This window comes from Rhinatrema bivittatum, chromosome 4 (genome assembly GCF_901001135.1).
Source record: "Rhinatrema bivittatum chromosome 4, aRhiBiv1.1, whole genome shotgun sequence".
Taxonomy (NCBI): domain Eukaryota; kingdom Metazoa; phylum Chordata; class Amphibia; order Gymnophiona; family Rhinatrematidae; genus Rhinatrema; species Rhinatrema bivittatum.
Window position 1 is genome coordinate 73,269,283 of NC_042618.1, and position 15,703 is coordinate 73,284,985.

The 15,703-nt window shown below is 44.2% G+C and overlaps 1 protein-coding gene across 2 annotated transcripts in view; it reads left to right on the top strand.

The window, feature by feature from the left end:
* Positions 1-1,708: 1,708 nt before the first annotated feature.
* TRIM9 (tripartite motif containing 9) overlaps positions 1,709-15,703 on the top strand; it is a 167,150-nt gene continuing 153,155 nt past the window's right edge. For both annotated transcript variants that reach the window (XM_029598341.1, XM_029598342.1), the window contains exon 1: positions 1,709-2,641. In XM_029598341.1, coding sequence (XP_029454201.1) covers positions 1,802-2,641 — 840 coding nt within the window. In that variant the 5' untranslated portion in view covers positions 1,709-1,801. The remainder of the gene's footprint in view (positions 2,642-15,703) is intronic.

Consider the following 15,703-nt stretch of genomic DNA (forward strand, 5'->3'; position numbering starts at 1 on the left):
CCCAAGGGTGAGTGATCGGCCCCAGTCGCGGACCGCTGCAGCCGGTGGCCATAACAAACTGCACTAACCACATCCCCTGGTAACAAATTCCAGAGGCCTAGTGTACCTATTGACAAATCCAGGCCTGGTTTAATTGTGGGTTGTGGTGAACATTTTCACTGTGGTCCTTATTTTTTTAACATAATAACACAGTATATAATGGCAGCAAAAGACCACTTGGCTCAGTCAATCTGTCCAGTTATTCCTGTGCACACAGCAACACATATCCTAGCTGCCAGCAGTAGGAGCATGACTGCTTCTCAGATACAGTTCCTTATTCAGATCAGTTTTTGTTTTCTTCCTCATTGGTACTCTAACATCCTTGGTAGATAAGCTTTACTATCACATACTTAATCCAAGACCCAGCCCCCTTCCCCACCCTCACCCCCAATCTTTATAATGTAAACAGATGCCAAAATCAGATAGGCTGTTGCCCGAACCTCTAGTCTTCCAGGTCCCCATAGCCTTGCAAGACAGCAACTAGCCACCACCAGTATACCTGTACCAACCTACTAGGTTTCTGAGTTGTTACCTGCTGGTGCCAACCCAGCAATCCCATGCTTGCAGTATTCTTAAACCAAACATCCTTTATCTGCCCTTTGTTTTATTACCTTTCCCTCTTCCCTAGAGAAAGTGGGTTGTTTGCAACAGTGCAACCTACCAACCCTGTTCCTATCACTGTCAGAGAATATGAAATCAGACAAGAACCATTGGGGCCCATCCATTCCACCACAGTTCATGCCTGGAAAAATGCCACAGACTCCAGCTGATCCCCAGTCTCTGTCAGCTCCTGGCCTCTACAGATCCCGTGCTGATCACATGCTTTCTTGAATTCCGTTAATGCTTTTGTCTCCACTGGGAGTCTATTCTATGCATCCACCAGCCTGTCTGTGATAATTTATTTTCTGCTGTTGCTCCTTAGTCTACTGGCTTCTCTCCTCTTCAAACTGCTTTAAAAAGGTTTGCTTCTCCTGCCTGATTTATACCTTTGAGGTATTTGAATGACTCTATCATATTTCCCCCTCCTTTCTTCTGGGATGCACATATTTAGGTCCTTAGTTTCACCTCACGTCTTGGTGCAGACCTGGTACCATTTTGGTAGCCTTTCTCTGGACCTCCAGCCGGTCTCTAACATGATAAAGAAAGAAGAAATAAACCATCTGCGTACAAACAAACATTAATATAATATTACTAACAAAAACGTCACATGCTTTACTATCATATTTCCAAAAGCTTTTCTCCGATTCTCTATGGCAAAAATTATGTTGAAAGTAGAATCCACCTTCTTCATCCTCTCTCATTTCAAACCTCAGCACAACGGAAGGCATTTAGGCAAGTCCCTGGCAGATCGATGCAAGGGGGCGAGGGAGGGGGGGGGGGTCAATAACTGCTGCTGCACTGGGGGACGACAGTCCTGCCCGTCGTGATTTACAGCAGCTTCTGTGCTAGTAGAACGAACCGAGCATCCTACTCAGCAAGCCGCCCACAGTCACCGCCCACCCCCGGGCTGACTGACAGCCGCTCCGACTAATAGCCGGTCCCCTGCCGCCTGAGAAGGCCAATGGGGTGCCGGGAAAGCGCGGGCGGGGGCGGGGCGTCTGCCTGGTCTTGTGCGTCCCGCACCTTCGCTGCATCTGTCAGACAGCGGAGAGAGAGAGAGAGAGAGAGAGAGAGAGAGGAGAGAGAGCTGCGGCGGGAGCCTTCCCGCTCCACCCGAGAGAGAACCGTGTCCTCCCGCCAGCTGCTGCCCACAGCGTCGCCTATGGAAGAGATGGAGGAAGAGCTGAAGTGCCCCGTGTGCGGCTCCTTCTACCGGGACCCCATCATCCTGCCCTGCTCGCACAGCATCTGCCTGGCGTGCGCCCGCAACATCCTGGTGCAGACGCCGGACACGGAGTCGCCGCAGAGCCGCCGGGCCTCGGGGGTCTCCGACTACGACTACCTGGACCTGGACAAGATGAGCCTGTACAGCGAGGCGGACAGCGGCTACGGCTCGTACGGGGGCTTCGCCAGCGCCCCCACCACCCCCTGCCAGAAGTCCCCCAACGGGGTCCGCGTCTTCCCGCCGGTCATGCCGCCCCCGCCCCCGCACCACCTCCACCACCACCACCACCACCACTCCGCCGCGCTGCTGCCCGTGCCCCGCAACGCCTGCATCACCTGCCCGCAGTGCCACCGCAGCCTGATCCTGGACGAGCGGGGGCTGCGCGGCTTCGCCAAGAACCGCGTGCTGGAGGGGGTCATCGACCGCTACCAGCAGAGCAAGGCGGCGGCGCTGCGGTGCCAGCTCTGCGAGAAGGTGCCGAAGGAGGCCACGGTGATGTGCGAGCAGTGCGACGTCTTCTACTGCGAGCCCTGCCGGCTGCGCTGCCACCCGCCGCGCGGGCCCTTGGCCAAGCACCGCCTGGTGCCGCCCGCCCAGGGCCGGGTGAGCCGCCGGCTGAGCCCCCGCAAGATCTCCACCTGCACGGACCACGAGCTGGAGAACCACAGCATGTACTGCGTGCAGTGCAAGATGCCCGTCTGCTACCAGTGCCTGGAGGAGGGCAAGCACTCCAGCCACGAGGTCAAGGCTCTGGGGGCCATGTGGAAGCTGCACAAGGTGAGTGACGAAGCCCCTTGCGCGTCGTTAGCCGCCTGCAGCCCAGTGCCCGGGGAGGGAGAGCTCGGGCTGCTGCACCGTTCACAAAGGCCCGCGGGCCGGGCTGCACGCCGCCGGCTTCCGGGCGCCGTGGTTTTCCCCGACCCTTTTCGGGCGCATCGCGATATAACTTTGCAGGCTTCCGCCACTGCAGCTGAAGGAATTTCTGCAGAATGGAGAAATCGCCGGAGCTGCGTTATCGTTTTGCCGCCAGTGCTTTACTGACGGGAGAACGGTAATGCAGAAGGCAAGCTTAGATATCGGGATCCCTTTTGAAGCAAGCAGGGTGATGTGGATATGAGTCTGCTTGCGAATTTAACAAATGTTTATCTCTCCTAACGTCCGAATTTAACAAATGTTTATCTCTCCTAACGTCTAAGACTGTGTTTCAAGGTGATCGGAAAGGTGAGACTATATCTCATGTTTACATTGTTTTGAAGGAGTAAGTCCAGTTGCCTTGCATAAATCATTTCGGAAAAGATATTCTTGCATTATTTTACATCTGTGCAGGATGCATCCTCAGAATTCTTGTAAGATGGTTATTTACGTCATGATGTTTCCTTCCAGCTGCAGCCTGGCTTTCAGCATTTTTGGTGTAGTTTTTTTTTTTAACTAGTTTATTGGAAGACACAAAGTTTATTAGAGCACTCAGTGCACAGGATACTATGTCTAGGAATAGTTTTGCTTTAACATAATTTGAAAGTCTTCAGCACAAAGGCTACTTCTCATTTTAAAACTGGTTGATGTAGTCTGCACTGTATACAATGCTTTCTTCCTGAGGCACCTTTCATGCCTAAATTTATTTGGAATACCTTTAAAATAATTAGGACCGAGTCAGGGACCCTCAGCCAGGGGCCACAAAACATGGCTCCCTCTGGACACGGGTGAATATGGACCCTGAGTCTGGCCACTAGGTGCTGAGCAATGGCCGACAGGTCCCTTTCCTCCCCGTGCTATGAGGCTACCTCCATGAGCATCCTATGGCCGCAGCTGGCCCATGAGGCAGAAGCCTGTCCAGGGAGCCAAACTCAGCTTCTGTGCACAGCAGCGTGCAGCGCTGCCAGGCCGACCTCCTGTGCGATCATTTTTGGCTGCTGTATATTTGTTAACTTGTACACATTAATGCTTTCTGTTTAGAAACCTGCAGGTTTTGGTTGTAAGTGGAAAGTCTGCATTGGGGATCTTTTGAAGGCTGCTGGCAAACGTTACTAAAAGTAAAGGCCTTGGGAAAACAGAATTTCTAAAGGGCCTGTGCTGTCACGCAGTGGCCATCACCAAGGCTTTGCAAGTCGCCCGGTCTCACACTGGGCACTGGCATCCTAGCCAGAAGATCAGGTTTTGCTGTACAGCTATCTAATTATGAGAAAAGTAAAACACATCAGTAGGATTTGAATCATTTTTCTACCGGACTTCATTTGTGTTTTGTTTTGGTTTTTTTTTTTAATTTAATTTTCAGAGTGATGAGAGTCTTTTCCACTTGTAGTAGCTTAGTAAGTATCTCTTTTGTTATGCATAACAAGGCCTCCTAGCAGACAAAGCATCAGGTCCCACAGTGCATGAAAGCTTCTGCTCCCTGAAGTCCTCTTTGCCCTTTTGATGAATCTTTGTTCACAATTAAAATTGTTCAGTTTTATCTCAGAAGACAACTGATGCGCCGCGTTAATGAAGCAAAATTAAAATTTACTAAGGGCCACAAACCGTGTGTAATCGATGAGAAATGTGACCATCAAGGAAGCACTGCTTGTGTATTTTAGAGCTGACTGAGGAAGCTTTGTGGCCTCTGTTTGGACAATGGAATAGCCTTAGATGTCTGCTAGGGAGACTCTAACAGGGGCTTTTGTGAGCTTGGTGGGGATTTCTGTAATGGTAGTTTGTCTTGGGGGAGGGGCTGAGGAAAGAAAAGGATCTTTGCACTTAGAGACAATATTTGCTGCTCTAACAAGAGAGACTGGAATTTTAATCCTTGGCTGCTAAGTGTGCTTTCTCCCTAACTCCCATTTTACTACCAACCATCATTTTCCTGCTGCTTCACTGTTTGGGACCAAAGGGAAGACAGTGTTGGCTCCTAAAAGTCAGTCAAGCAATGTATTAAGTTAGTTTGTTTTTGTTTTTTTTTTAATTGTACTATTGCCTCCTATATTTTTAGTTTGTTAACCTGGAGTCTCTTTGTAATCCTCATTCCACAGACCTTTCACCTGAAGGTGGATTTCATTTTTTTATTCCACTCTTTTTTTTTTTATGTTCAAGATTCAAGAAACTTTATCACCATGACAAAATGTACACTTTTGTAGCCATAAAGTGCATCTTATAGCTCTTACCCATTTTATTAAAAGTGCTTTATTACACGTGGCTTCACAGTTTATTTCAGCGTTTCCATTGTCCCTTTAACAGTAACCAGGCTTTTGTTCTAGAGGTGGTCCTCTAATATTTGTTTGCCCATTCGGGGTGTTACATACATATGTACCTAATAAACCAAATGGTATGATTAAATTATTTAGACTTTACCTTGGAAATGCTTCAAAATCTTAGCATCCTCATGTATTGCATTATCCTTAAAAACCTATGCATTTTACCTTTTATATAAGTAAATAAACTTTAATCTTTTTGTTTGCCGCATGTTAAGTTATCTTACCGGGTAGTTGAAACGTGGCAGTGTTGGACCAAGGCACGCTGTGGTGTCATGGGGTAAGCTGGCTGACAGGATATTTAATTATTCAGTGAATCGATGCTGAATCTAATCTGCCCAGTCTGCATATTACTTCCTGTAAACATTGCAAGCCATTGCTATACATTTAAGAATCTACCAATCAGCATCTTCAGTCTACTATTTTATAAATGCAAAGTCCGTATAAATATAAATGGAATTAATGAATGGGGAGTTTTGTCGGTGAAGTGTTGTGATAGCCACAGTTTCCAAAGTAAGCAATCAACTCTGTGTCGTGAAATGAAACCAATGTACCTGTTCACTCCTTGCGTTACTAGGGGCCAGCTCTGGTTTTCTATATATCTTCCTATCTGTGGTCCCTTTTTCAATAGGAAGAGATGGATACAAGGTCCATTCATCCATTAGTCCAGAATTCTGGGAGTGTGACAAAAACCTCCAGGTGCCGCTTACCCACTTTAAAGGCACGGCCCCACAAGCAAGATGGATGCTGGGTAGACATGGAGGGGGGGGGGGGTGAAGACAGAGGAAGCTGGGTGGGGACATTGTAGAGAGGGATGGGATGGGATGGGGAGAGAGGATTCTGGTCAGGTAGGGAGGGGGTGGATAGAGAGGATGCTGGGCCCTTCAGAAAGGAGGCAGAGAGTGGGGTGATTCTATTGTGCTGAGCAGGGACTGAAGGGCTGAAAGAAGAGGATGCTGGAGGAAGAAGAAGAGAGGAAAGATGCTAGACAGGCGGACAGGGAAAAGGGATGCTGATTTACTATGGACAGGAAGTAGATGCAGAACTCGACAGAGGATAAGGGGTTGCTGCTGCCGACGGGCAGGAGGACAAAAGGGAGAGCTTGAGATTGAAGGTTCGCTTAGTGCGACTAATATCTTCATATATCAGGCTGATAGGGAAATTTGACAGAATTTTTTTTTTAGAGGTTCCAGGCCCAGAGAGAATAGGTTAGGGTTAGATACTGTTAGAATAATAGTTATAGCAAAAGTATTACTACACACACAGGCTATGGCATTTGAGTTTGCTATAATAAGAGATGTGTTATATAAACCATTTTTGTTCTGGTACTTTGAGTGCCAGGGTTTTAACATCCAGAGTGGAATTAGCATATGTTAAAACTGAAAGACATATATGTCCATATTTGCTAAACAGTAAGGGGCCTATGTAGCAAAAATCTTTAGCAGGCACCTGCTAAAAAAATTTACCATGTATGCTAAATATCACGTAATATGTAATACACTAAACCTTTTAGCATATGCACTGAGCAGCTAGTGCATGATTGCTATTCATGTTAATCTATAAAACTATAGCACCCACACGAATACCATCTGTGTGCTAACTAGAATGAGGCTGCTGCAAAATTAGCATGTACAAGCTAAAGCAAGCTTACACAATCCTCATGGCTCAGCTCCCTTGCAGTATGAAGGTAAATCTAGCACACACAGCTGGTTACCAGTGGTGAGAGCAGACATGGGAGAGAATCTGAACCCTGAGAAAGGAGGAAAATCCAAATCAAAGGCATGCACTTCAGATCTGCCAAAGAGGACTGGCATCAGAAGGCCCCTTGGCCAGCCCCAACGTATCCATCCCTTTGACATCAGGGAAGTCTGCCAGCCCCAAGTCAGAAGACTGGCATTCAAGCATCTTCCCCCTCTGAGCACCCTGCAGTGACGGGGCTAGAGTGACACTTTGACAGCTGTTCCTGCTGAAACAATCCAATCCAGGTCGCAAATACCTGGCAGGATCCCAAGGGGTAGATAGCTTCCAAACTGCTTATCCCAGGGATAAGCAATGGACTTTTCCTCCAGGAACTTGTCCAAACCTTTTTGAAACACAGCTACACTAAAAGCTCTCACCACTTCCTCTGGTAATAAATTCCAGAGCTTAATTATGCATTGAGTAAAAAAATATTTTCTCTTATTAGTTTTAAATATATCACCTACAGTAGTAACTTCATTTTGTGTCCCCGGTCTACTTTTTAAAGAGTAAACCGCTTGTTTACTCGTTCCATTCAACTCATTTTATAAACCTCTATCATCTCCCCTCAGAGTCCTAACCTCTTTAGCCTTTCCTCCTAGGCAAATCATCTTGGTCACCCTTCTCTGTACCTTTTCTAATTCTTCTATATCTTTTTTGAGATGTGGTGACCAAAACTGCACACAATATTCAAGACGAGGTTGCACCATGGTGCGATTCAGAGGCATTATGATATTCTGTTTTATTCTCCATTCCTTTCCTAATAATTCCTAGCATTCTTTTTGTTTTCTTGGCTGCTGCTGAACACTGAGCAGAAGATTTTAATGTTTTATCTACAATGACATCTAGATCCTTTTCCTGAGTGTTGACTCCTAATGTGGAACCTTGCATTGGGTAACAATACTTTGGGCTACTCTTCCCTGAGTGCATCGCTTTGCACTTATTTTATATTAAATTTCATTTGCTGTTTGCATGCCCACTCTCCCAGTTTTGCAAGGTTCTCTTGCAATTTTTCACAATCCTCTTGAGGTTTGACCCCTTTGAATAATTTTGTGTCATTGACAAACTTGATCAGCTCACTTGTTCCCATTTCCAGGTCATTTATAAATATATTAAAAAGCAGAGGTCCCAGAACAGATCCCTGAGGCAGTTCCACTGTTCACCTTTCTCCGTTGGGAAAATTTACCATTTAGCCGTACGCTCTGTTTTCTGTCTTTTAACCAGTTTGCCATCCACAATAGGATACTGTCTTCTTAGGAAATTAAAAAAAGCATGGGATAGAAGTCTCTCATGAGTGACTTTGCAAATGCTTTCTAGAAATCCAGATATACTATATAAGCTGACTCACTTTTATCCATATGCTTATTTACACCCTCAATAAAATGTAGCAGTTTAGTGAGGCAAGACTTCCCTTGGCTAAATCCATGTTGACTTGGGTTGACTACATGTTCAGCAATTTTATTTTTATGATTTCCATCATTTTGCCTGCACAGACATCCTTGATCTCTTTTTAAAAATTAGCATTACATTGGTAATCCTCCAATCTTTAGGTACCATAGAGTAGACGATTTTAATGATAGTTTACAAATTTCCAATAGCAGGTCCGCAATTTGTTTTCAGTTCTTTCAGCACTCTGGGATGTATGCCATCTGGTCCAGGTGATTTGCCACTCGTTAGTTTAATTTGTTATAGTACATCTTCCAGTTTCACTAAGATTTGTTTCAGATCCTCTGAATCATCATCTGTGAATATCATTTCGTAATGTTTGGCCAGTCGCAGGGCAGTCCCACAACCAATCGTATTCACAGCAGAATGCCCCCGGCCTCCACACTACCCTGATGTGACTGGGATGCCGCTGTGCTGATCCAGGTCTGGGCCTCTCTAGGCATTTGTACCATATGGCTCTCCTTAAAGGCTCCTTGGTGTGAACTCTCTTCTAGCATTCCTACATGACATCAGCCAGCCTGGGGATTTAAGGAACTCTTGTGCAACTAGTGTTTGCTTCAGCTATATGTCCCTCTGTCCTGCAGTGTGTGTTGCTAGTTGTATCCTGTGCCTTGTCTCTTTGCTGTTACCTTGCTTCCTTGTCTCCATGCTGCTGCTTGCCTCCCTGTTGCCTTACCCTGCCAGTCTTATCCCAGTACCTTGTCTCATCCTATCCGTTTGTGCCTGCTTCAGATTCTGTTTCTCTCTTGCCTTCCACCTGTTGCTGATCTCTGCTTTGGACACTGGCTTCTCTCTGTAGTCTGCCTGCTCTGATCTCGGTTTGTATCTGGACCCTGTCTCCTTGCTGCTAGCCCTGACCACTGTCTGTACCTGAACTCTGTCTGACCACTCCTTAAGGGACATTTGCCTAATCCCTGCTGGCACCTGAAACCCAGGAACTCAACCTGCAAGGAACAGACTTGGGATAGATGAAATCTCAGCTCCAGTCCCAGTAAGGGTATGTCTACACCATGGTCCAAGGCCTTATATCCATGACAATTTCTGGCATGGGTATCTTTCTTAGATCTTCTTCAGTGAAGTCTGAAGCAAAGAATTCATTTAGTCTTTCTGCTATGGATTTGTCATCCCTAAGTGCCTCTTTTACCCCTTGATCATCTGATGGTCCAACTGACTCCCTTGCAGGCAAGCTTCTTTTCAAATTCTTTCTTTGTCTTACTTATCTAACTTGCCAGTGCTTATGCTGTTTCCTATTTTCTTCATTCGGATCCCTTTTCCATTTCTTGAAAGATGTACAATTCTGGTCGCCGCATCTCAAAAAGGATATAGTTGCGATGGAGAAGGTACAGAGAAGGGCAACCAAAATGATAAAGGGGATGGAAAAGCTCCCCTAGGAGGAAAGGCTGAAGAGGTTAGGGCTGTTCAGCTTGGAGAAGAGACGGCTGAGGGGGGATATGATAGAGGTCTTTAAGATCATGAGAGGTCTTGAACGAGTAGATGTGAATCGGTTATTTACACTTTCAAATATTAGAAGGACTTCCATGAAGTTAGCAAGTAGCATATTTAAGACTAATCAGAGAAAATTCTTTTTCACTCAATGCACAATTAAGCTCTGGAATTTGTTGCCAGAGGATGTGGTTAGTGCAGTTAGTGTAGCTGGGTTCAAAAAAGGTTTGCATAAGTTCTTGGAGAAGTCCATTAATGGCTATTAATCAAGTTTACTTAGAGAATAGCCACTGCTATTAATCGCATCAGTAGCATGGGATCTTCTTAGTGTTTGGGTAATTGCCAGGTTCTTGTGGCCTGGTTTGGCCTCTGTTGGAAACAGGATGCTGGGCTTGATGGACCCTTGGTCTGACCCAGCATGGCAATTTCTTATGTTCTTATATTACAGACTCTCTCGCATCACCTTTTACCATGCCGGTAGTCATTTAACCTTCCTTCCACCTTTTGTAATGTGTGGAATACATCTGGTCTTGGTTTACCAGATGGTATTTTTAAACAATGTCCTTGCCAGAGTTAACCTTTTCATTTGCAGTTTTTAGTTTTTTCCTAACCATTTTCCATATTTTATCATAGTCACCTTTTTTTAAAGTTCAATGCTGTCGCAGTGGATTTCTTTAGTGGACCTCCCTCCGGTTATTCAATCAAATTTGATGATGTTGTGATCACTATTGCCAAGTGGCTCCAACACTGTTACCACTCCCACCAAATCCTGTCTTCCACTAAGGACTAGGACTCAAATAGTTTCCCCTCTTGTTGGTTCTTGTACCCGCTGCTCCATGAAGCAGTCATTTATTTCATCCGAGAACTTTCCTTCTCTAGAATGTCCTGATGTAACATTCACCCAGTCAGTACTGGGGTAATTGGAATCTCCCATTATTACTGTGCTCCTGATTCTCTTAGCTTCCCTAATTTCTTTTAGCATTTCATTTTCTGTTTGCTCATTCTTGTCAAGTGGACGGTAATACACCCGCTACTATTTTATTCCCCTTTTTTCACCTGGAATTTCTTTGTTTTGTAATTTAAAGTGCATTGAACATCAATAGAAACATACAACTGAAATATTTTACAGTACTCATGGTCATGGCATCCTAATAACATCAGTTTGTAAAGGTGCGCTGAATAGTAACAATAAACTTCAATCTCAGATTTGGATTTGTGTGCTCATTTATTTTTTCCTCCCCTCCCCCATTTGTTCCCCCTCTTCCTCTATCACAATATCCATACCTTTCAAACAGTAGCTGTGCTGTTACCGCTAGTAAGGTTTTTATTTAAGAGGTCATGTCTTTCTGTTGCCACTTAACAAAACTATCCCATATCCTTACATACTTAGACAGGTGTTTCCTCTTAAGCGCTGCTAGTTTGCTCAAGTAATGAACTCTGGTTAATCTCTGGATTACTCGTGAAATCGGTGGTGCCTGTGCTTTCCTCCACGAGTAAGCTATTTCACCTCTAAGAACATAAGAACATAAGAAATTGCCATGCTGGGACAGACCAAGGGTCCATCAAGCCCAGCATCCTGTTTCCAACAGAGGCCAAAAACCAGGCCACAAGAACCTGGCAATTACCCAAACACTAAGAAGAACCCATGCTACTGATGCAATTAATAGCAGTGGCTATTCCCTAAGTATAATTGATTAATAGCCATTAATGGACTTCTCCTCCAAGAACTTATCCAAACCTTTTTTGAACCCAGCTACACTAACTGCACTAACTACCTTCTCTGGCAACAAATTCCTCTGGCCGCCAGAATGATTTGATGTGAGAGCGACTGTGTCTCAGATAACTGACCGCCCAAGGGAATGCTGAGGAGAAAATATCTAGGGTTTTTGACAGTTTTCACCTCAGTCATTTCCTCAATCAATTTTGTAATCTCATCCCAAAATTTTGCAATCAGAGGACACCCCCACCATATATGAAAAAATGTCCCCCTCCTCTCCACAGTGTCTCCAACAAGATTTATCCGCCGCCTTCAACATACGATTCAAAGGGACTGGTGTAAGATACCACCTATATAATATTTTATATCCATTTTCTATGATTGCTGCTGAAATAGAACACTTTCTAACCCCCAGAAAACATAAGTGCCATTGTTCATCATCCAATACAGATCCCAGTTCTTGTTCCCAATGATTAATTTGCCCTAGTTTTGGTTTAAGATCCTTATCCAAAAGCCTATATTTATTTATTTATTTATTTATTTATTTATTTATTTATTTATTTATTTATTTATTTAAAAACTCTTCTATACCGTCATTAAGTTAGTTAACCATCACATCAGTTTACAGTAAGGCATGATAATGAAAGAATGAGTGGCATAGATTACAACTTAATCATGTGCCATCACAGTACGGTAACAATTGAATATAATAACTATGTGTGTAATTTAAGCTTGTATATTAGGAACATATTAAGCGGCTTGTGTTTAACATTACTATGCTTTTGTATGTTACAATTAACAACTTCAAGTTTGGTGCGTCCTTATCAATCAACTGTTTTTCTCCTTCTCTTTATCTTTATAAAAAGCTTGTTTAAAAAGCCAGGTTTTCAGATTGGATTTGAATATTTTGAAGTTTCTCTGCAGCCTTATTTCGAGTGGCATGGTGTTCCATAGCACGGGGCCAGCCAGTGATAGTGCTCTCTCCCTAATTTGCGTGAGGTGTGCTGTTTTGACAGAGGGGACAGTTAGTAGAGCCTTATTAGCAGATCTCAGGTTTCTTTGCGGGACATGTACACGCAGTTCAGTGTTAAGCCAGTCAGCTTTTTCCTCGTGGATTAGTTTATGAATTATATTCTTGACAGACCTTTCTTAACCAAGTTGCCCCCACAATATCCTTCAAACTGTGGTTTCCCAAGCCTCAGATCCGTCACCACTTCTTTTTGTGTCAGAAAATGCGCTACCTGTAAATAGAAATAATGGTCGGAAGGGTTCAGAGAGTAAAGCTCCTTCATATCCTGAAAGGATCTTAACCCTGACCCCCCCCCCCCCCCCCAGAAATGCTCTATTCTGCAGCACCCCTTCCCCCTCCCACTTTCGTGCTTCGATGTTAGAGCACCCTGGAGGAAAGGCCTTATTCAATACTATAGGTGAACGACGAAAGTAAGATCTATCTCCTACCAGTTCCGTTTTCCACTTTACGCCACAGATCAACGTAATTCATGCCAAACAGTTTGTTTAAATCTGGACTGATTTTCACTCCCAAGTACTTTACTTCAGATCTTTGAATTTTAAATGGGAATTTCTCCTTCGCTTCTCGTACCTCTTCAACAGACATAGTTATGTTTAAAAATTCTGATTTTCCTGCATTTAACTGATAACCCGATACTCTACTGAACTGTGCTATTTCGTCCATTAAGTGAGGAAGTGAAGCTAATGGGTCAACCACTGTGAATAGCACATCATCAGCAAACATAGATAGTTTATACTCCTGATCCCCCAAAGTTATACCCTGAATTCTTACGTTATCCCAGATTGTAATGGCCAGAGGTTCCAGGTGTAAAGCAGAATGTAATGGTGAAAGTAGGCATCATTGCCTTGTTCCCCATCCAATTTGGAAAGCCTCCGAATAACCACCATTTACTCTTGTGCGAGCGCTAGGGTTACTGTAATGTTTACCAATCCATGTGGAAAAATTTCCACCCAGCCCCAGTTTTTCCAATAATAGAAATAAATAGTCCCAGTGGACCATATCAAAGGCTTTCTCTGCATCCACAGTGAGTAAAGCCGATGAGATTTTGGGGTTCTGCATTTTCCATATAATATTTATTACCCTTCTGACATTGTCTGCCGCTAAGCGCCCTAGCAAGAACCTGTTTGATCAGGGTGAATTTACGCACTTACTACTCCCCTTAATCTGTTAGCTAAAATGTTTGCTCATAACTTGAGGTCCAGACTAATAAGGGAGATTGGCCTGTATGAGCCACATAATGTCGCATCACGTCCCGGCTTTGGTAAAACTGTAATACCCGCACAGTTAGCGGCAGCGTCAATATTGCCTGAGGCGAATAAATCATTAAAGGCCTGAGAGAGAGGCTTCACAACCAAAGATTGGAGTTTTTTTTATAAAACCCAGCGGAAAAGCCATCCAATCCGGGTGCCTTGCCCACTTTCAGCTCCTTAATTACATGGAGAACCTCTGTCTCTGATATCTGCCTATTTAGAGAATCTTTCTGCTGTTGTGGTACTTGAGGAGTCTTTAAATCCTTCGGATATTGTTCTGTGGCAGTTTTGCCAATATCTGTTCTAGCAGTGTATAATTCCTTCTAGAATTGGGAGACCCTGGTCCTGATTTCTTCACTATCTGATAAGATTTCCCCCCTGCCTGCCCTTCATTTTAAATATCTGATTTTGAGTGCATCATTTTTTAAATTTTCTAGCGAGAACTTTACTGGCTCTCTTCCCTCCCTCGAAATACTCTTGTTTTACTCTGTTCAGTTGGAACACAATATTTTCCATGTCCAGCTCTTTGAATTCACCCCTAAGTTTCTCCAGTTGAGTCCCCACCTGTGTATCTGCTTGCCTTTTATGTCTAAGCTCTAACAATGCTATACTCATCAGGATTTTTGACCTATGGTCCTCCTTAGCCTTCTTTAAGTACGAGGACCTCGCAATGCGTTTGCCTCTTACAGCGGCTTTGAAACAGTACCACAGTACACCTTTTGATACTTCCCCTTCACCTGGAATTTCTATCCATAAAGATTCAACATTGCATTTTGTTTCCAGCAGAACTTTTATCCTATTTGACTAAATGCCCTCTTTAATATGTAGTGCCACCCCGTCCATCAGTTTGATCCATCCTTTCGATATCATTTTTACCCTGGCATCACAGTGACCCATTGGTTATCCTCCTTCCACCAGGGCTCTGAGATGCCAATTAGAGCTACCTCTTCATTCAGTGCTATGTACTCTAACATCTTATTTTTTTAGACTTCTAGCATTTACTTATTTATATTCTGCTTTTCACACTTTTTTCAGCACTTTTTTCAGCACTTCAAAGTGGATTACGTTTAGGTACTGTAGGTATTTCCCTATCCCCAGAGGGCTTACAATCTAACATCATAAACTGCTCGTTAACCCAAGGGAGGTACCCAGACAGCTTAAAAACCGCGTCTCTTAAACCCCTCCTCAAGAAACACAACTTAGACCCCAAAGAACTGGCCAACTTCCGCCCCATCTCAAATCTCCCATTTCTTAGCCAAACTAACAGAGAAATTGGTTAATACTCAGCTTTCAGAATATCTAGAAGAACACAATATCCTATACCCATCCCAATACGGATTCCGCAAATCTCGCAGTACAGAAACGCTTCTCATATCATTAACAGACCATATCATTATGGGATTAGACAAAGGCTACTCCTTTCTTCTAGTACTCCTAGACATCTCGGTGGCATTCGATACCGTCAACCACTCCATCCTCCTGACTCGCCTAGCAGACATAGGTATAGCCGGATCAGCCCTCAGTTGGTCCACGTCATTCCTTAGTAATAGAAGCTTCAAAGTCAAAATTAACAATAAAGAGTCGGCATCGACTAGTTCCTCACTAGGCGTTCCGCAAGGATCCTCTTTATCACCTACTCTCTTCAACATCTACCTCCTCCCTCTCTGCCAGCTTCTAACGGACCTTAATCTAACACATTACCTATATGCTGATGACTTGCAGATTCTGATTCCAATAACAGAATCCATCACAAAATCACTCACGCACTGGAACAACTGCCTAAAATTGATCACCATCCTTCTCAACAGTCTTAATCTGGTTCTGAACGCATCTAAGACCGAACTTCTCCTCATCTCCTCCAATCAAGACAACCCTCCTCCTCAGACCATCCTCAATACCCAGCTCACGCACACCCATGTAAGAGACCTCGGGGTTCTACTCGACAACCGCCTAAACCTAAAGAAAATGATCAACACCACAACCAGAGACTGTTTC